This window comes from Myodes glareolus, chromosome 14 (assembly GCF_982192425.1).
Source record: "Myodes glareolus chromosome 14, mMyoGla1.1, whole genome shotgun sequence".
Classification (NCBI taxonomy): Eukaryota; Metazoa; Chordata; class Mammalia; order Rodentia; family Cricetidae; genus Myodes; species Myodes glareolus.
In genome coordinates, this window is record NC_142039.1 from 32433468 (window position 1) to 32456246 (window position 22779).

Genomic DNA, 22779 nt, shown 5'->3' on the forward strand with positions numbered 1-22779 from the left:
ATTTTTCTGTGTACACTTACTAGGAACCAGTTCTTCCAATATCATTCCACAGAGGATGACTGCCGAAATGGTTCGATCTAGAAGTCTACCAGCACTTCCTACATGTTCACCACTAATACAAGCACAAAAACTGGCTGGAAGTTTGGGCAGTAGTATTGACAAGTTACTGAATGTTACAGATGCCCACCCAGAGAAACAGAATCCTTTAGGGAGTCCCTACACACTGAAAACAAGCAAAGAGGAAGCATTCATCAGTAGCTGTGAGTCTGCAAGAACTGTTTGTGAAATGGAAACACTTCTTGCAGCCCAGGCCTCTACTAATGGGGTCTCCAGAGGAACACTGGGGTTTCCCATGACCAGAGTAGACCACAAAGACTTGGGAACTGAACCCAGATCAGATGATGACAGTCCTGGTGATGAGTCCTGTCCACGTCGACCTGATCATCTCAAGGGACTGGCCTCATTCCAGCGAAGCCACAGCACTATTGCAAGCCTTGGACTTGCATTTCCCTCTCAGAATGGATCTGCAGCTGCTAGTAGGTGGCCAAGTCTTGTTGATAGGCATGCTGATGATTGGGCAAACTTCGCCTTTTCTCCTGCTTATGAGACAAACTACAACCGAGCTGCAAGCGCTCACAGGTACTCATGTTTTCTTGCCTCAGAATCCCTGCACTAGAAATGCCTTTATTATGCCACTTTTGATCATATTACCTTAATACCAAGCCGAAAGATGCCTTCTCATTCATTTGTTCTTAGATAATACTGAATTCTAAACTCACCCAAAAGCCAAGTAACTAAGAAAAATCTCTTTTGTGGTTTATTAGATAGAAAATTCTTTAGTTCAGAGAAATCATCAGATTGATGTTCCCAGATCATGTCCAAGGTCCAGAGTGATGAAACTTTCAGTGATAGTGAAATGTTCACCTATGAGACATTTGAAATGTAGCTGGGAGAATGAAGAACCTTTATTTTTTAATATATTTTATTAATTCTTTGAAAATTTTTTACATCTAACTCCTCCAAGATCCACCCTTTACTCTCTAACCCTCACCCTTTCATGGTCTTTCGTAGTTTTTGTTTTAACCCACTAACTTCAGTTTGTGCTGCCTATGTACTCACTCACGAGTGTTGGCATTCACTGGAGAGTGGTCAACTTACCAGGGGCCACACCCTTTAAAAGAACTGGCCCTCCCTCCCTCAGAACATAAGCTGTCAATAGGTGCTCAGTTAGGGGTAAGACTCATAAGCCCCTCCTGCCTCCATGCTGGGCTGCTGACTTACCCTGATGTTATAGTAGAGGACTTGGATTTTTAACTTCAGATAGTTTAAGTAACATATGTGGCAGTGACGACTGCATTTTAGTCTACTATCTGCTGGAAAACATCTGAACATCTATCTTAAAAGACAATGGTAAGTTGGTTAAGCGTGCTTAAATTAGAAAGCCCTTTTAAACTTTCTGAGCATTTGTTTTGCATGTTAAAGTTGATTCTCATTGTAGTTCCTAGGATGTTCTTCATGTGGATTTCCTTCTGATGCTTACTAAGACTTTGCTGGGTTTTGTCACAGTGTCACTGAAGACTGTTTGCTACCTATCTGCTGTGGACTATATGAACTCTTAAGTGGAGTTCTTCTTATCCTGCCTGATGCTATGCTTGAAGATGTGATGGACAAGATTATTCAAGCAGATACTCTGCTAGTCCTCGTTAACCACCCGTCATCTGCTATCCAGCAAGGAGTAATTAAAGTAAGGGCACAAACTACATAAATAATACCTTCATCAGGAAAATAAATATATGTGTAATTTAAATTGTTTAGTATATGTAAAGACTTAAAGCTTATTTTATTTTTAAAAAGAATGAACTGTCGTGGCTAGAGAGATGGCTTAATGGTTAAGAGCACTGGGCTGCTCTTACAGAGGTCCCAGGTTCAATTCTCAGCACCCACGTAGTGGCGTACAACCATCTGTAACTCCAGTTCTAGGGCATCTGACACCTTTTCCTTGCCTCTGTGGACACCCGGAACACAAACAGTCTATAAACACACAGGCAGACAAGAACCCATATGCATAAAAAAGCAAAATAAAATAAAATTAATAAAAATAACAATCTGTAATTTTGTTACTTCATATTGGCATTTTATATAGTATTCAGATTAATCTTGTCTTTTTTTATACATTGATTTGTAACAGTCAGTTTACCAATAAATTCAAATATCTCAACAGTAAATCCATTTTACAAAAATTATAGGGATTAATTTATAGTTTAGTGGAAGTCTTTCCTGCAGTGTAGTATCAACTTTTGAACAGTTAAGTCTCAGCCCACCTGTCTCCTTCCCTGATTACCATAAGAGAATTACTTCCCTCTGGTCATATTCTTTATTCGTGTGTGTGTGTGTGTGTGTGTGTGTGTGTGTGTGTAGCCTTCTTTCTCTTATTTGTGTACTCATTTTTAATCTCTAAAGTTGATATAAACTGTGAGCATCAACATTTGTCCATATATGTTACAAACTGAATATATACTGTTGAATAAATTATTGTTCTATATGAATGGCTTCCTTGAAAAAACTAACAAATATTGAAATCTCTTTTAAAGATTCTCATTTTCTTTGATTTGTCTGAATGTAGGTGTTGTTCAGTTTCTTGCAGTTCCAGTATAACTATATACATATATAGCTATATGGAATATAAAGGATAATAATATAAGTCCTCACATCAGTGCATTTATTTGTACTAGGAGAAAGTCATTGGCCTGCTAAGTGTGATGTCAGGAATTCTGTGACAGTGTTGATAAAGAATAGGAGCACGAGGAAAGCAAATCAGTGTTATGAGAAAGTAAAGAAGGATTCGTGCCAAAGATGCATTTTAATAGTTGACTGTAGGCTTAGTAAGGTCTTTAAGGAGGGTGGTAAGCAGAAGTGTGTTTGGGGAGAGTTCTGTCACCACTGTGAGGGACTGACTGAAAAGGAAGGAGAAGAGCAAGTGATTTGCTACAGAGAGCACAGTCCTTCAGAGAGGAAATAACTGTGACAGTGAATTGTAATCTTTCAGTGCAGCTCACGGCCTGGAATTATACAGGTCAGAGGACTCAGATTTGAGAGACTTTTGAAAGAGACAAACCTTCATGTTTACCTGTAGGGATCAGTAATAGAGAAGCCAAGAGGGTGTTTTGCTTTGAAATCTAGAGGGACGGTTCTATGGTTGATCTAAATTAATAAATGTGAGAAAGGTCAGTTTAGAAAGAAAAGTAATTAATTGAGTTTTACACATGTTGCATTTATGGAGTTAAAAAATAAGGGATAGCAAGATAGCTTAGCAGCAAAATAGCAAGATAGCGCCAAGCCTAATAGCATGAGTTTGAGCCCCAGGACCTACACAGTAGGAGTGAACCAACTCACACATGTTATTCTCTCGCTTCCACATGTGCACCCTGGCACACACCTCCACCTCCCCCATACAAAATAAGTAAAGTTCAAAAATTCTGTGAATGTGTGTATGTGTGTGTGTGTGTGTATGTATGTATAATTTCTGAGATTTCTGTTAAGAAGGGAAGGAAGGGGAGGAGGAAAAAGAAAAAAGTTTTAAGATGGAAATTCAGGCTTTTGCTGAGGATCTCTCAAGAAGTCTAGAAATAGCAGTCTGTGTGTGTGTGTGTCTGTCTGTCTGTCTTTCTGTCTGTGTCTGTGTGCGTGTGTGTCTGTGCAGATATGAAGAAAAATACAGTGCATTGGTTTCTTTCCCTTTGAATTAGACATAATTTTCTGCTTACATTCAACCATGGCTCCCAGGAGACTGCTAGATCCTTTGCTCAGCTACAGGACATCGTCAAAGAAGTATGAAATCCCCAAGAAAGTGTCACTGCTAACATCCCAGAGTGGCCAGTTGTTCTCTATACACGTGACATGGTTTTTAACTTTCTCTATATGTGGCTATGTATATGAGTAGCAGGTAGTACAAATTGAAGAATAATATATAGTATGATTTATACATATTAAATGTTAACATCTAAATGGTCTTAATTTTTTTCTTTAGCTGTTACATGCATATATTAACAGAGCATCTAAAGAACAAAGGGACAAGTTCCTGAAGAACCGCGGCTTTTCCTTACTAGCCAACCAGTTATATCTTCATCGGGGAACTCAGGAATTGTTGGAGTGCTTCACTGAAATGTTCTTTGGTCGGCACATTGGCCTGGATGAAGAGTGAGTTCTCTGCCATAGCTAAGAGATCTTTTGTCTTATATATAAAATTAGGTGATTCTTTTGGATCATCAGAAAAAATTCTATAAATCATTTTCCAGGAAATTAATTTATTATTTTACATATGACAATCCTTTTACTTATTTCTTAGTATTTTACTCACTAGTTAGAAACTGGAAACAAACAACTGCAATGGAAAGTGAAAGTGACAGAAGATTTGACATATCATGAAAAAGCTACCCTGAAAGAAAGGTGGCCCCTTTAATCTCAGTTATATGATATTTGTGACCCATACAGAACTTCCTCAGTCCCCTCAGAGTCCTTCTTTGGAATTTCTGGATGTGCTGATTGTTCAGATTTGACTTTGGTGTAATGCTTAAGAATTAACAATACAATCAAAGATAAAGAAAAAAATTCGCTGAAACTAAAAGTTTGGCACAAATTTTTTTCTGTTTGATAGAGAAAATATATATATTTCTTTAGTGTGGCAGACAAATTCAGACCTTGGGGAACTTAGATTATTTACTGTGGTCATTTTATGCATATGTGTGTATTACTGGAGATCAAACCCAGGACCTTATGCATGCCAGTCAAGTACTCTACTGCTGAGCTATATCCCAGCCATGGTAATTTTGGTAGTAGTTTTCATTTGCATGAATTTTTTGTTTTGTTTTGTTTTGTTTTAGAGCAATTGTAGTGAGGGGCTGCGGGCAGGCCTGCTTTTCGCCTCACCCGGCTCCCACACGGCTAGCTTAGTCCCAGAAATAACAACACACAAATTGTATTCATTTAAGCACTGCCTGGCCCATTATCTCTAGAGAGTTAGTTACTGACTAACTCTCATATCTTGATATTAACCCATTTCTAATAATCTGTGTAGCACCACGAGGTGGTAGCTTACCGGAAAAGATTCAGCATGTCTGACCTGGTGGCTGGCTCCATGGCATCTGCCCCATTGCCCTCTTCCCAGCATTCTGTTCTGTTTACTCCGCCTACCTAATTTTCTGTCCTATCAAAGGGCCAAGGCAGTCTCTTTATTGACCAATGAAAATAACACAATAGACAGATAACCCTCCTCCATCAAACAATTCTACATTATCTTATTTTATTCTCACAACACTCTTGTAAGGAAATTTGGACAGATACCATCATACTGATTTGTCAATAAGGAAAATATACAAAATATTTAGAATTCTGCTGCACTACAGAAGCAAGTGATATTAAGTCATGGATGAAAGATTTGTTCATGTGTACTGAGCTATTCTTACTAGCTCACTGTCACTAAGATAGTTTGTAAATTTTTTCCTTTACACTTACATAGTTCCACATGGCAGATGTTCTTTGAATACAAGATTGTCAGTAGATGAATTCAGATGAATCCATTGAAGTTATGAAATTGTATGAATATTTTACCTGAGTGTTTATGCATTTTTCTTAGGTTTTGCCTTACTAGATACTATAATCTTTTTTTTTCAGAATTACAAATCCTTATTTCCAACACTTTTTTGATAACTTTAAAATCAGGTTAAAAACAGCTTTGTGGTGTCACGCATTTTTTTCAGTTTGTGTCTGACTGCTCCTAACATGCTCTTCCCTGTATCTTATTTATTACAGATTTGATCTGGAGGAGGTGAAACACATGGAACTTTTCCAAAAATGGTCTATCATTCCAGTACTGGGACTAATAGAGACCTCTCTCTATGACAATATACTCTTGCATAATGCTCTCTTACTTCTTCTTCAAGTTTTAAACTCTTGTTCTAAGGTAGCAGACATGTTGTTGGATAATGGTCTACTGTATGTGTTGTGTAATACAGTAGCAGCCCTGAATGGATTAGAAAAGAAGTAAGTTTATTAAATTGCATCTGATAATTAAAATTTAAATACATCTAATTAAAATTACATCTGATAAGATCATTAGAATGTTACCTTAAAGAGTTGATTTGTTTTAGCCAGGTAATGGTGGTGCACGCCTTTAATTCCAGCACTTGGGAGTTAGAGACAGGGAGATCTCTGTGAGTTCAAGGCCAGTCTTGTCTAGAAGAGCTAGTTCCAGGAGAGGTACCAACGCTACACAAGAAAAACCTTGTCTCAAAAAACCAAAAGAAAAAAAAGAGTTGATTTGTTTTGTAATTCTTTCAAAGAATTTCTTTTCCACAAAATTAAGTTAACTTGGAGATGGCATGTTTTCATCTTTCAGATGAAATGTTTGGTTAAGAATAGTTTGCTTATATGACTTGGTTTTGAGCATTTAGAATTGAAGACAGTAAGTTTACTCTCAGGTATGTTTATAAGCTTCCACTATAGTCTCTGTAGTTCAACCCCCTCTCCCCACAGCTAGGAATAGATCAGATAGAGCTGCATAACTCACTGATCCACATGCAGCTCAGGAACAGCAGAGAATGTGTCTCATCTTTTTACTCATTCACTGCTGTATCACTGCTACTGTGGTCAGTTTATGATACTATGTTAGCACTGCTAGCTTCTAATAGTCAAAAGGACACTTATAAAGCGCTGCCTGCCAGTTGAATAAGAGCTTTGAAAAGTAAATTCTTAATTAGAGTTTGTATTTTTGATGTCTCCACATCTGATAGAGTTTACCATTTTACTAGCAAAATTTTAAAATATGAATCTGTAGATGCACCATCTTATTGTACATCAAAGCACTAAATGTTGTCCATATTTTTGCAGAATATAGAACATATCTGTACCCAGTGATTATCTGGGGCAAAGATAGACTCCTTATACTCAGCTTTCATTGGGCTATATTAATTATATACTATAAATATATAATTAATCATATATATAATGTTGGGCTATATATTATTATATATAGGGTTCATGTGCTTGTGCATATGAAAAGTAAAACCACAAAGTATTGTATTTCCTCAGCACATTTAGTCTTCATTGCAGTGCAAAAAATTGATAAAGATTGGAAGATGCCTATAGGTTTGTTCTGAAAGTAGTTTTTCCTAAAAATAAATTATACTGATAGTCCCTGTGTGATACTGTATTAATTGACTGTAAGAAACTTATATTTCTAACCCTTACTTAATTTGAAAAAAAACAAATATAGAAAAGTATTTGAGCCTGTGTCATATACCTGAGTAGATCATCAAGGTTAAATTTGTGGGCATAGTAACTGATTCATATTTATTGTGTGTTTATAAGTGATTAATACACGTTAAAGCTTATTATCCTTCATTCAAGTTCAGTATAACTTTAAACTTATAATACCTAAAATTAATTTAAACAGCTGAAATGCAGAGAGATTAATTAATTAATTTGTTCAAATTAACTAACCCTTAGTTTTGTTACTACACCTTATTCTTTACCCTTCGTGTAGGCTAGGAACCTGTGTGAGTATCCCCTTAGTATCTTGTGTTAATCTCTATCTGCTGTATCTGATGCACTTCTAACTTATCTAGTTCTCTGCAAACTGTATTTTTGACAGGACTCAAAATGTCTTTTTCCATTCCTGGTGTACAGGGGTATATTGCTCACTGTAGGGTAAGCATAAGTAAGTGTTGAATGAATGCATACTGATAGCATAGAATTTAACCAGCTCTTTGTCTTAAATTGTTGGCTATTTTGCTTATAAATGTCTTGGATTTCTTGTTTTGTTTTGTTTTTGACTCATTTTAGCATTCCTTTGAACGAATACAAATTGCTTGCCTGTGATATACAGCAACTTTTCATAGCAGTTACAATTCACGCTTGCAGTTCCTCGGGCTCTCAGTATTTTAGAGTTATTGAAGACCTTATCGTACTTCTTGGATATCTTCAGAATAGCAAAAACAAGAGGACACAAAGTAAGAATGAATTTTTATGAATTTTTTCTCATAACTCTTTTACTGAAGGTTTAACCTTAATTATGTGTTGGTATTAATTGTTCTTAGAAAGCAGCCTTTGAATGGTTGAAAATAGAGTGATTGATGACGTGATATAATTAGTTTCTGGCAATATACTACTGGCAGAAACTAGTAACATTTTTTTTTTAACTGAGTAGAATGCAAAGGCTTATGTTGAAGAGGAATGATCTTTAATTTTCTTTAATTGGGGCTACTAAAGTGACTGAAACCTGAAAGCATGCGGATTATTGAAGCTTTTTAATTTATACAAAATTACTGATTTTGAAAGTTATTTAAAATGAAATACATTTATGGTTTATTATTTTTTCATTCAAATTTCTATAGTAAGGCTGAGTATGATGATACATATTCAAAGTGTGGAGGCAGGAGGATCAGGAGTTCAAGTTCATCTTCAGCTACATAGCAAGTTAACAATCAACATGGGATACAGGAGACATTGTTAGTCTCAAAAAAATAACAAAAATTTTATAGTGCCCGTAGAGGAATTTTCTTTAACGTTATTTTTAACTTATGTCTAAGTCCTTTTCATTTTGATATTGAATATTGTGATTTGTTTAGATATTGAATATTATATACCTTATATAGTAGATGATATATTAAATTAATTTAGTTAAAATATTCAAACAATGATAGCTTGAAAACATTCTAGTCTCTTCTGGGTTTAGATATGGCTTTGGCCCTGCAGCTTAGAGTTCTCCAGGCTGCTTTGGAGTTTATAAGGAGCACAGCCAATCATGACTCCGAAAATCCAATAGATACAGTCCAGTCGCCTTCTGCTCACCACCATACAGTGTCTCAGAAGCGGAAAAGCATTGCTGGTGAGTATTAAAACGGCATTTAAATAATTACACATTGAAGGCAGCTATACAGTTTATTCTAATGTCATTTGCTTTAGAAATATTTTTCTTGCTTGGCATGGAAGCACATGCCTTTAATCCCAGCACTAGGGAAACAGAGGCAGGTATGTTTCTGGGAGTTTGAGGCTAGCCCTATCTAACATACCGAGTCTCATCTCCAAGGAATTAAAATGTATTTCTTGGTTTTAAAAAAAATCAAATTATAGCTGGGCAGTGGTGGTGCACGCCTTTAATCCCAACACTCGGGATGCAGAAGCAGGTGGATCTCTGTGAGTTCGAGACCAGCCTGGTCTACAAGAGCTAGTTTAAGAACAGGCTTCAAAGCTACAGAGAAACCGTGTCTCGAAACCCCCCCAAAAAAAAATTAATTATAAAATCTGAGAAACATTGTATAGAGAGAACTTTGACTTCTGTGAGGAGTATGGACTAGAAGAAAGCAAAGTGCAGAATCCAGGCAGATAGGGGTAGCTTGCAGATGGATGGAATACACATGGTGTCAGAGCTTTCTGTGAATTCGTGTGAATCATCAAATGATAAATGCTGATACATTTTCCACAAAAACTGCTGCTGCTTTTATAGAAACATAAACTAGAAAGGTAACCTAGGATCTGTGTTCATATACACATAAACATATACATATGTATCTATTATCTGTATACAGTGGATATACATAATTATGTGATAGAATGTACTAGTAGTTTAGCTGCCTCTTAGAACATAGTTTCTGCAGCAGCTGTTTTATGCACACACTTGGATACATTTGAACAAAGTGCTCGGTATATTTCTTGGAGTTACTCTCACAGTTTTAAAAGCTTTTAAGTTCAAACCTTTCTCTCCTTGTACTAATTTTCATCTTTGGGTTCAGTGCTATGCAAAATTTTAAAGCCATGTGATGAAAATCCCACCCATAGAAAATACTTCTAAATATGTTTGTAGTAATATGTTTAAATTATGATAAATAAAACTTATAAAATATTCATGTGTAGTACGAGGGTCGGCTTGCTGGGGTATCTGTTCCCGCCCAGTACCCCAAAGCCGGCAAGTCCCAGAGAAAAATCACACACAAGACTCTATAAGATTATAAACTGATTGGCCCATTAGGGCAGGCTTCTTATTAGTCCTTGTAACTTATATTAATCCATTATCATTATCTATGTTAGCCACACGGCTCAGTACCTTTCTCAGCTGGGCAGGTTACATACTTCCTCTCCAGTGGTCTGGGCAGAACTGCGGAGGGAGCTTCCTGCTTTCCAGAATACTCCCAGTCTCTTTGCTCCACCTCTACTTCCTGTCTGACTTTCCTGCCTATACTGCCTGCCTGGCCAATCAGCGTTTTATTAAAATATGACTGACAGAATACAGACAATTCTCCCACACCATTCATGTAACTAAACTTGCTGCCCCTATATATTCTTCCTGGTTTAATATCTAGATAGTATCTCTTCTTGAACCACTCCCCCATTTTATCTGTCTTTTGTCCCAGGTAAAAATTGTGTCCTTTTCCTTATCTAACTGTGGTGTTTCGCTTCCTATATTCCATGGCATGGAATCTTGTTTCTCTAGCAGTATCACATGTAGGTTTTACATTCTTAAACTCACAGAGGAGTTAGACATTGTTATGTTTCAGATCAGTCTTCCTTCAGCCTCACATGTGGATCATTCTGTTTGGCAGTCCTGAGTTCCTGTCAGCCCAGTGAATGGGCCAGATTCAGTCTTTTCACACACGTGCACAGAGGGGTGGGGGGGCGCGATGGGGAGATATTTTTGCCGAAATGGTATTATTCTCTACCATCGGTTTATAAAATAACTTCTATTTCTGATCAGTGTAGACATCCTTTCACATTAAAGAACACAGATGTCCTTTAATGGATGTTTGGTAGTTCCTGTATTGTGTGTTGTGATCTTCCCTAACTTTTTTACTTTGAGCTTTTGCCATTATAAACAAGATCATAAATATACAGTTTTTCAACTAAAAAACTTTGTGTGAAGTAGAGGAAGTGGTAGAGTATTATTTGAGATGATCCATGTTAATTATCATTCATACAAATAGATAATAGATTAGTATATTTAGCATACAAATGAATTTCCTTTGTATTTAAACCAATAAAAACAATATCAACATGAAATATGCTTTATTCTTTTGAGGGATGAGATAGATATTGCATTTATATTCATTATTTAATTAATTCTCTTGATAAAAATTCTCTTCATTCATTCATTCAACCATCAAATAATTAATGTGTACCAGCCATGTACATAGAGCTGGAGGAAGTGATGGACAAGCATATAAACAAATGACTATAGTGTCAGATAATGATAAATATCTTCCTGTGACATAGCTCTGCTTTATTTTTTTAATATATACCTTCTAACAAGGAAACTGGGGCTTAGAGAAAGAAGTGCTTAAGGCTTCCCCAGACCATGCGACTCTAAAGCATGAAGTACACGTCCACATTCACAAATAAAGATGGTGTAAGACTCTTATTCAGTGTCTTACTGCCTTGCTTTGCCCAAAATATGTTTGTCATTGTATTATACATAAGGAATCTGTGGATAATGTGAGAATGAATCGACCTCGAAGATTAGGAATATCGTCCAACAATAATATTTTTAATATCTCTAAGGATTATTTTCTTTTTTGTTTCTTTTTTGCCTCAACGATGACTCTTCCCACCAAAATTATTAACTGATTAAAAATACTAGTGGACAATCTAAAAAAAAACTATTAAAAATTTAAATATCTTGTAGGGTAAGTCATTAAAACCTGTAATAGTTTAGTCAGATGCAAGTGATTTGTAAAAAAAGAAAAGTTGTTGATAGAAATTGATATTTGTTTTCATAATTTAAAACAAAGGTTCAATTCCACTGAAGGGTTCTGTTACTCCTCATCTACCAAGACGTCATTTTGGTTCCTATGGTCAGCTTCCAATGCCCCTCTTCAGTCCATTAAATCAAGAATTCTCCCAGCTCTCTCCTGGATGCACCATGTGTGCAGCGCTTCCCAGAGCAGGTGCAGTAAGCACAGGAACAACACTTTGCCTTGTTCAGTCTGGGGAGGTGTTTCTTCTCAGGAAACGCTTCCTAAATGATGCATTTACCCCAATCGTTGTACTGACAAATCACTGGGCTTGTGTCTACTTTGTGATTTCTTCACTCTTGCTGACTGATTTCTTATTTCTCATTATGTATAATTTTCCAAACTATAGAATTCAACAGGGATTACCAGGGCATAGTAACATTATTACTAAATTATCACAGTCATGATCATCATCTTTTTCTTCTTCTTTTTTTTTTAACCTAAATGTCTTATTCTTTAAAACTGTTGATGATTTTGGAATACAAGGAAGTGAAACAGTGCAAATAGTCGAACAGGTGTCAAAACCACACATGCCCATCTGATACTCTGAGTTTTTCAGAAGACTCAGACTTGAACAAATGATCAGCATCCTCCTGTGTCACAGGCTTCAATGCTGTCATTTTGGACTTGAAATCAGTAGTACTGTTGCACTTCTTTGGAGAAGGAAAAGTGCTAACTTCTCTTACTCTTTTTTTCCTTAATATAAATTAATTTTGTAATAAAAAGTTTTTCTTTTTATGCATTGGCCATCATTTACTGTGGCATTGGATTATTTATGTACTTGAAGGTCCTCGAAAATTCCCCCTGGCTCAGACAGAATCTCTCCTGATGAAGATGCGCTCGGTGGCCAGTGATGAGCTACACACTATGATGCAGAGGAGGATGAGCCAGGAGCACCCCAGCCAGGCCTCGGAGGCAGAGCTCGCCCAGAGGCTGCAGAGACTCACCATCTTGGCTGTGAACAGGATCATTTACCAAGGTCAGAACTCACTTTTCTCCCTTTCAGTGCAGATTTACAGGTTTAAATATGTCAGATGGAGGTGATTAGGTTTGCTTTCTTTTTTTAAAAAAAACATTTATTTATTTATTATGTACACAGTGTTCAGCCTCCATGTATGCCTGCAGGCCAGAAGAGGGTACCAGATCTCATTACAGGTGGTTGTGAGCCACCATGTGGTTGCTGGGAATTGAACTCAGGACCTCTGGAAGAGCAGTCAGTACTCTTAACCTCTGAGCCATCTCTCCAGCCCTAGGTTTGCTTTCTTAAGACATAATTTTTCTTTCTCTTCTGTAGCCTTATGTTAGAGACTAATACTTTACTTCTTAACATGTTAAATACTAGTCTGTGTTGGCCATTGATTTCAAAACAATATTTTTTTCAGCTTTTCTTTGGACAAAGTAATATATTTATGGGCTATTATTAGAAATAATAAAGAGATCCTGCAATTTTTCCCCATGAGATCTTGCAAAATTAAAACACAGTGTCACTCTCAGTAAGGAGACATGGATATAGTCAAGGAGGACATTTCTATCCCCAGAAGGAATTGCCATGTTGCCTTTTTATGGCCAAACTCACTTTCTTCCTCCTCAGCCCCTACCTACCTCCAATTTACCCTGCATTTCTGTGTTTTTACCATTTTTACAATGTTTTTAGAAGACAGCCAGACACAGTGATTTGTGCCTGTGGCGATCCCAGCACTGAGGTGGGAGGACTGTTTGAACCTAAGATGTAGTGTACACCTTTAATCCCAGAGTGCTGGGAAGGCAGAGGCAGGCAAATCTCTGAGTTAGAGGTCAATCTGGTCTACATAGTGAGTTCTAGGATAGCCAGAGCTACATAGTAAGACCCTGGCTTGGAAAAATTTTATTCTATAAATATGATATTAAGTCCTTTGGCATTTTTATATAGTGAAATTCTCTAGGGAATCATTCTGCTTATTTTGAATGTATCAACAATCTGTTTGGTTGGAATTTTGTTTGTTTTACTGGACAGTATTGTTACGATGTAGATGTACCAAAGTCTGTTTAAGCCCTTATCTGTTGAAGGCAGACGATAGGAAGAAAGAAGTAATTGTCTGGCCATAAAAACATATGGCAAGCCCAAGGGGAATTTTGTTACTGTGGTTCTGCTTTAGCTTTTCTGATTTATATGTGGAACAACAGACTTCCAGACTAAATCCAAACTGAACCAGGATCATCACATTATAGCATTAAAAGGCTAGTGCATGTAGCCATCCATCCCAGATCCATCTAATCTGTGTCATGTGGCCTTTCAGTTGATTTGTACAGGAGTCGAATGGTCTTAGTAATTTCTAACACTTTTCATCTTCATTAGCAAACTTGACCTTTACAATTTTGTAACTGAAATATTTTTAAATACCTATATTGTTTTAAGTGAATTCACTGTTTGATCACATTTTATCTAGTTTAAATATCTACCACATTTATATTATGTTAATATAGTAATACAGATTTTAAAATTTTTATTTTTATTTATTTGTGTGAAACAATCTCTACAATCCCTAGATGTCCTTTAACTCACTATGCAGACCAAGATGGCCTCAAACTCACAGAGATTACCTGCCTCCTGAGTGCTGGGAATAAAGACATGCACCAATAGACCTGACTAGAGGATTTTTATAAATTTAATTAAAATATATTATTTTCCCCCTTTCTTTCCTACCTTCTGCTCTTCCCATGTCTCTCCCTTTCTGCTCCCTCTCAAATTCATGCCTTCTTTTCCTTTAATTATGTGTGTGAATAAATATATAAATGCAACTTGCTGAATTCATTTAGTATTGCTTGTATGTATATGTTTCAGTACTGATTACTTGGTTGTAGATAACCATTAAAGTGCTCATCTCAGGGGAAGGTTAATTCTCCTCTACTCAATAGTGGTTAATTGCCTGTAACTTTTCATCTAGGAGTAGTGCTCTGCAATTTCTCACATCTACTTTGATATGTCAACTGTTGCTGTCATTGTTCAGGTCTTGTTTAAGCAAACATATTGTTGAAATTTCTTGAGTGCAGCTTTCCTGTAATATCTACAAAATACAATCTTACAGAAGACTTCCTGGTCTTCTGGCTCTTACAGTTTTTCTACCCTAAGTCCCACAATGTTCTCTAAGCTGTAGGTGTAAGGTTGTATTGTAGATGTATTGGGGTTGGGTACCTCATGATCAGTTGTTCTGTTCATTTTGGTTAATTGTGACTTTCTGAGATGATCTTCATCTGCTGCAAAAAGAAGCTTTTTTGATGAGGGGTGAGAGCTACACTCTTCTGTTAAGTGTAAAGATAGTGGGGGGCTGGTGAGATGGCTCAGTGGTTAAGAGCACTGACTGCTCCTCCAGAGGACCTGGGTTCAATTCCCAGCACCCACATGGCAGCTCACAGCTGTCTGTAAATTCAGTTCAAGAGAAAAAAATAAAATAAAATTAAAAAAACAACAACAAAAGTGTAAAGATAGCTATTTAGACTGTTTACATTACACTGGTTTAAGAAAATGGCAGTTGCAGGTTTTTTTCCGAAATCCATGGCATCACTAGCCACTGGTGATTGGCTAGATTTATAGTACCTGGCATGATTTCACTCCTTTAGCAGCCCTTAATCCAGTTTGATAGCTGTTGATTACTGCCTAGATGTACCTTCAAGAATATCTTGCTGTGCTGGTCATTGTGGTTTATAGGTGTCACAACTGGATTGCTTTCCTTCCTTGGCAACTTGAATAACATTTTCTTGTATAATGACAGCTAGTTCTCAGGAAGGAGGCTTTCAGGTCAGATCCAGCTAGAGTCTTCAAAATCCTGTGTCTACAGTACATGGTATCTTCAGTAATAGGGACTTGTCTTCAGACTTCTGGAAAGCAACCAAGGGCAATAGCAGTAACCCATTTTGTTTTGGGAGTCTCTTGGCCTCTTCTAACCAGCAACTTGAAAGGAGGTTTTTCATGCCCAATACCAAGGTTTTTATTAGACTTTTTAGGTTAGGTTTTGTATATGGCTTTTGGAGATCCCAAGTGGCATAACTTCATTAAAATATACACAATTATATGTATTATACGTAATTTTAGATAAATATAAAATAATTCTCTGTGGCTATATCAAATATCCTCAGGTTATTTATCCCACCTCTTTTTCACAGAAGGTAATTTCACCAACATCATTACTATATATAATCAGTGAGTTAACTAATTTTTTAATTTTTTTAATTCAAAGAGTTGAATTCAGATATTATTGACATTTTGAGAACTCCAGAAAATGCAGCCCAAAGCAAGACCTCAGTTTCCCAGACTGAAATTTCTGAAGAAGATATGCATCATGAGCGACCTTCTATATGCAATCCATTTCAGAGAGAAATGTTCACATATCTGGTAGATGGATTCAAAGTGTCTATTGTAAGTACCTTAGTGAATTAGAAGTGTCCATTTACAAAAACTGAGTAGAGGGCTACATGTCTAAACTGTGAGTTTCCAAAATCGTATTTCTTTTTGTTGTTAGCATTTTTCTGCAGTTAAAACAATTTGAATTAGTTATTCCATTTTGTTTGTTTGTTTTGGAGGTGTTTGTTTTGTTTTGTTTGTTTGTTTGAAGTAACGATTCACTATGTAGCCTATGTTGACTTTGAACTTAACATTGCTCATGTCTCAGACTCCTGCAAATTGAGGTGGCAGGTGTGTGCCATTATGCCTGGCATAGATGTTCAATAATAGTGCAATATATTTTGCTGACTTACTTGTTACTTGTAGCATCAGGGAAGAGTAAGGTTTTGATGATTACTGTGACTGTAAATGAATATGCTATTTTTTAAGGCTTTATTTATAGCTACATTCTTGAGTTTTTTAATTAATATAATGTTTGGGTCTTGGAATAAACATATCTGATGCCTTCAAAATAATATAGAGAATATCACTATCATCCCACTTGAGTTTCTTTAGATCATTTATATTTGTCCATGGGAAACAAATTGATCAGTTCACTATGTCAGTAGTACCAAAAGCCAGTCTAATTCTAGAATGCCATGAGTCATCACTGTCAATCTCTGAATCTGAACTACACTTTAGTGTCCATCTCTGATCATTAAATAAGCTGTAAATGCACTTAGAATTCAATCACTCAAACATAAGATCTTAAGAGTAAGAATAATAGGAAAGCCTTTCTGAAGTTCTGGATAAACTCTAAAATATAACAATTCCAATATTAAACCCAGGTGGCTTGGTCAATACTAGACTACTGGTAGAGCTACAGTTAAAATAACCTTGTTGGGTATACATTAGGGAAAATTGATGATCAATTTCTATATAGTTCTAAATTTGTAACTATTGTACTTACTGTGATAGTACTGATTCGACTTTATTATGAGTTCCTTGTCTTTTATACTGTAAAATCAAAGTGACCTTACTATTGTTCTCTTGTTTTGATTTGATTTTAATTGACATTCTGTAATCTCTTGGTCATTTTTGAAAAATGATTCATGACATTAGCTTCTCCTTCTGTGCTTATCTCTTTCTGTACTTGTAGCAAAAATATATAAAGTTCTGAATATTATTTAAATCTGTCTCTTAAACTCTCATTTGTGTAGATATGTATATGAGTGTCTAATTTAGAATATTAAGTCTAGAATGAATCATGCTCTATTGTCCTCCTTGAGTTGTGTCAAATTAGTATATTATTGCTTAAGAAGTCTGATCCTGAACTATCCAGCTTGCTCAGCAGGTAAAAAGACTACACAAATGTTGATGATCTGATATTGATCCCTAGAGCCCATATAAAGGTAGAAGAAGAGAAACCAACCCCACAGAGTTGTCCTTTGACCCCCACATGCATGCTGTATCACACACTCTCCCTACACACAATACATCTGCTACTAATAATATTTAGATTTTTAAAGTCTGATCCTAATTCACTCCTATTTTGACTTAGGGTTCAAATAAAACCAGTGGTTATAAGCAACAGTGGACTAAAATCTTGGGGTCTTGTAAAGAAACTTTCCGAGTCCAACTTGGGAGATTGCTAGCACATATTTTGTCACCAACCCATACTGTCCAAGAAAGGAGGCAAATATTTGAAATAGTTCATGAACCAGCTCATCAAGATATACTTCGCGACTGCCTTAGCCCATCCCCACAAGTAAGTATCTTAGCATTTGATAAAGCCTTTCAAAACAAGAATGAAATTAAACTGCCCCTGTTGTCAGGAGTATAGTTTTCTTACCAAACAAATTTAATCTGATACCTTCCCTCACATGCTTTTTAGGCTTGATTTGACTTTTCTGTGGTCTTTTCCCAGTTATTTCCAGGACTTAGATTAGAAATTATGTATCTGAGTTCTTAAAAGGTCTTATATGGTTACTTGGTGCCATATTGTAAAGTATTTTCCTTTTTAAAATACATTTTGAATTAAAATCTAATTATATTACTCTCTCCACTTTTCTCCCTCCAGTCCCTCCCTACTTCCCTCTTCCCACACTAACTTACTAGCCTTTTTCTTGGATTATTGTTGTTCCAGGTATATATGTGTATAAATATGTAAACACAGCCCGCTGTGTCTGTTTTTGTTGTTGAGAACTCTTCACTCTCCTGTTCTCTACTAGACAGCTTGTCCTCTAAAGGACTGCTCTTTACGCCTTTTGTTGGCTGCATGCAAGCTTTTTTCTGTTGGCTTTCTCCTAGGGTTGGAAAGCTCACAGCTGCGCTTCCCATTCAACTCCTTTGTAATGAATTCTTTTCCTTTCAGGATAGCTCTCCTCACTGTTCCTTGCAACTCTTCCACCAAATCTCCTTTGTCCACCTTGTATTTCTCTTAACCCTTCCTTCTTCTAGTACATTCAGAACACGTCACTCTGAGAACCTCACTGAAAACTCTTGTTATTTTTACAAAGATTTATAACAGATTGAGTTTCTTAAGTAAGTTTGTTTTGTTTTGGTTTTTAAGATGGAAACTGTTGTCCAGGCCTATCTTAAACTTGGGGACTAAAGTGATCTTCCTGTCTTTGCCTCCTGTGATGTGTACTTTTTGAGAGCTGAGAACAAAAAGAGATCTTTTTACATGTGTCCTAATACCTTTTCTCATTGAAAAACAGTTGATCAAAGGATAGTAAAATGGATAGTATTTGAAAACATCAAGTGTTTCTTTGCATATTCTTGTTTTGTAGCCCAGACATCCAGATAGCAATCCTTCTGTCTCTGTCTACAAATGCTGAGGTCTAAGCCACTGTTCCTGATGGCTTTTTTTTCCAGATATCTTTTTAAAGATAGTTTAGAATGTCATTGAATACTAAGCTGATATAGTTTTAATGTAAAACAAACATTCCTTTTAAGACACATGGAAAATACCCCAGCCATGCACCACTTTTCTTTATTTGCCAACTTTTCAATGCTTTTACTCTCATAGCGTCTGTTGCTTTTCCTCTTTTGGTCAGATAGCAGCTGTCTTCTGACTACTTTAAAATGTTGCGTTAAAATAAGCTTTGCTACTTTCACTGCTGCATATGTTCGTCTTAGGCTCTTAGCAACATGATGTGATTCAGCATGTTGGCTTAAATATCAACTAAGATGTAATCGTTTCTAGATCCATTTGTTGACATTTAATTCTATTCACAGTTTAAAATGCCATAAAGCCAAATTCGGTGATGTTTGTATCATTGAAGATTTAAAGGGCATGTGTTTATTTTGTTGGCATCATTATTGTTTAACATGTATGTACACATGACAATCATATGTGATAGACATTGTGTGGAAGGCCCACCCAATAAAATTTGATTTAAGTTTGCACTTCAAAGGTTAGTTGTCTTCACCGTAAGAACTCCAATTTTGGCTTTAGGTCTGTCTGCTCATAGGCTGGCCCACACCAGCCCTCCCGACACTTGTGTAGATCTCATGAGATGCAGATCTTACTGCCTTGAGTTTCTTGCCTCTTCTTTTCCTGAAAGGAGTCAGTTTTGACGAGCTAGGGACAGTCTTTTGTTTCTAAAATCTTACCATTTTCTGAGTGAAACTCAAAGGAAAAGGGATGGAGACATACTTTTACTTTAAGGTTAAAAGACAGTTTCTTTTCTAGTTCAGTGTTTTTGTCTTTTCCTTTATACCCACTTCATTTTCTATTTTTTCTCAACAAATTCTCCCTGGAAGCTGGATAACTAGATTGCTTCATTTCAACCATTTATGAAAAGTTTCAAATATACACAGAATAATATGATGAATACCACATAAACATCATGTCAAACATAGATTTAATATTGATAGTGTCTTTCTTACACTGGTAGTGCCATTTCTTTTTCTAATTTATTTAACAGTTTATTAAAGTTTGTAGAATTTATGACATTTTCTAGATTCTTTTTTAAAACACTTATTTTTCTATTATTAAAACAAATAAAATTAGGAATATCTAATACATAATTAAATTTTTCATCTACCCTATCATGTTTTTACAGCTATATTGAAGTTGACCCAACCAGTTTTAGAAATATAACTAAATTTATTATTAAATAATTTAAATGGAAAAATAAAAAAATATATAACTAAAGCATTATAATTTTTTTTAAAGCATGGAGCCAAGTTGGTTTTGTATTTGTCAGAGTTGATACATAATCATGAAGATGAGTTAAATAAAGAAGACCTGGACACAGCAGAACTGCTTATGAATGCTTTAAAATTATGTGGCCACAAGTGCATCCCTCCCAGTGCTCCTTCCAAACAAGAGCTCATTAAAATGATCAAAGAGGTGGGTCTATCAGTCAGAGTTGTTTTTTAGGAAATCCTGCTGTACACTCTTCACATAGTGACGTAAAGATTTTTTTTCACTGTTGGTAACATTGATGATGAGCTTGCAGTTATTCTTTCATTTTTACCACAGGAGTTTTTTATCAGGAAACTAAAAAACAGACTTATTTTGAGGAGCTTTCTATTTTTTGGTTCTCGTCATCCATTATCTATAGCCTTCAATGAAGGAAAGCTTTTTTAAGAATTATTTATTTTATGTGCATGAATGTTTGCCTGCATGTAAATCTGTATATCACATATATGCAGTGACTTTGGAGATCTGAAGAGAAATCAGAGTCACAGGTAGTTGTGAGTCATCGTGCTGGCACTGGGAAGTGAACCCCAGTCCTTGACAAGAGCAGCAAGTGCTCTTGACCACTGAGCTGTTTTTATGTCCTGATGAAGCACAGATTTTATAGGGGCGAGCAAGTTGAAACATACCTGGACTTAAGGGTTTTTTTAACAAGCAAATGAACTCAGCAGGCTGGGGAACATATTTTTCTGTTCTAATGTCAATGGCTCAAACTATACAAAAAATAAAGAGGGAAATTATAATGTTGTTCAAGTGGCTCATATTACAGTCTATTGAGAGTAATAAGTTTTCCTTTATTAACTTGGTTTCAAAATTACTTTGTTAAGCTCAGTGCCAATATTATATGAGAAATAACAAGTTTGGGGCTCAGAATGTAGATGAGTATATAGAGCGCTTACCTAAAGGGCCTGGATGTAGTGGTATACACTGTAATCCCAGCACTAGAGAGGCTGAGGCTGGAGGATCGGGAGTTTATGGTCATCCTTGGTTACATAGTGAGTTCAGTGCCAACCTGAGATACATGAAATTCTGTCTCAAAAAAAGAAAAAGGAGAATAAGTTTTATACAATATTATTGAATTCTTTTAGGAACAGAAGAAATATGAAAATGAAGAGAGTGTGAGTAAAGGAGCGTGGCAGAAAACAGTTAACAATAATCAACAGAGGTGAGCTACAGTGTATCTGTGTGCATGTGTATGTATATATGCTATATATATGCTGGAGATGAGACTCAAGTTCTCATACTTGCTAGTCAAATGCTACAGCACTGAGCTGTACCCCCAGCCCTCAGATGTACTACTACAGTATTATTTAATGTTCCATGGATACTTAACTTTGGAACAATTTTGTTTAGTCTCTTTCAGCGGCTCGATTTAAAATCCAAGGACATATCTAAAATTGCTGCAGATATCACCCAGGCCATATCTCTCTCCCAAGGAATTGAAAGAAAAAAGGTAATTCAGCACATCAGAGGGATGTACAAAGTCGACCTGAGTGCCAGCAGACACTGGCAGGAGCTCATCCAGCAGCTGACACACGACAGGTGTGTACTGGGAGCACATCTGGGTCAGCTTTTATATATGATGTTAAATACTGTTTTCACTATAGAATTTAAATTTGTTAAACTAGTTAAGGAAACATCTAATTATCATTTTTGCAATCTTTAAAGATAGTCACATGAACTTCTTTTAATTCTTGAAGCGAAACCTAAAGGCAGTAGTAGGTCTTTCAGATAGTAAAATTGACTTCAATTTTAAAATGTTTTTTTTTCAAAAGGATAGAGAAATTGTCAAAAGAGTGTAGTTAAGAGTGTAGTTAAGAATTAGATCTTTTTCTATCTTAGACTTTATCAGTATGATTTTAAAGATGCATTATCAGAAGGCTAGAAAGGTGCCTCAGTTGTGCAGAGTGCTCATGCTCTTGCAGAGGTCAGGTTTCAGTTCCCCAGCACCGTCCTGGCAGCTCACAAGCCACCTGTAGCTCCAGTTCCAGGAGATCCAATGCGCTCTTGTGGCCTCCTCAGGTACTAGGCACACATATGGTCTACATCCATACATGCAGAAAAATGTTCATACATGTATAAATAAATCTTTTTTAAAAGATGAATTGTTAACTGAGTAGTGGTAGTACACGCCTTTAATCCCAGCATTTGGGAAGCAAGGCAGGTGGATCTCTGTGAGTTCGAGGCTAGCCCGCTCTACAGAGTGAGATCCAGGACAGGCTCCAAAGCTACAGAGAAACCCTGTCTCAAAAACCAAAAAAAGTGAATTACTAATGATTAAAGGAAAATTAATGTGTCATTCTTTATATTTAATTGAGATAGCTAGCTACAGTCAGGCGTGATGGTGCATGCCTTTAATTCTAGTACTTTGTTGACAGAGGCAAAAAGATCTCTGTGAGTTCAAAGCCAGCTTGAACTACTTAGTGAGTTCC

General features: G+C 36.3%; 1 protein-coding gene across 1 annotated transcript in view; it reads left to right on the forward strand.

The window, feature by feature from the left end:
* The window catches only part of Lyst (lysosomal trafficking regulator), a 154363-nt gene that overhangs the window by 86099 nt on the left and 45485 nt on the right, over window positions 1-22779 (forward strand). Inside the window, exons 24-36 of the mRNA XM_048460925.3 lie at window positions 24-639; window positions 1567-1744; window positions 4028-4197; window positions 5809-6039; window positions 7840-8006; window positions 8732-8884; window positions 11778-11933; window positions 12568-12759; window positions 15995-16173; window positions 17699-17905; window positions 20321-20497; window positions 21436-21512; window positions 21701-21889. Coding sequence (XP_048316882.3) covers window positions 24-639; window positions 1567-1744; window positions 4028-4197; window positions 5809-6039; window positions 7840-8006; window positions 8732-8884; window positions 11778-11933; window positions 12568-12759; window positions 15995-16173; window positions 17699-17905; window positions 20321-20497; window positions 21436-21512; window positions 21701-21889 — 2692 coding nt within the window. The remainder of the gene's footprint in view (window positions 1-23; window positions 640-1566; window positions 1745-4027; window positions 4198-5808; window positions 6040-7839; window positions 8007-8731; window positions 8885-11777; window positions 11934-12567; window positions 12760-15994; window positions 16174-17698; window positions 17906-20320; window positions 20498-21435; window positions 21513-21700; window positions 21890-22779) is intronic.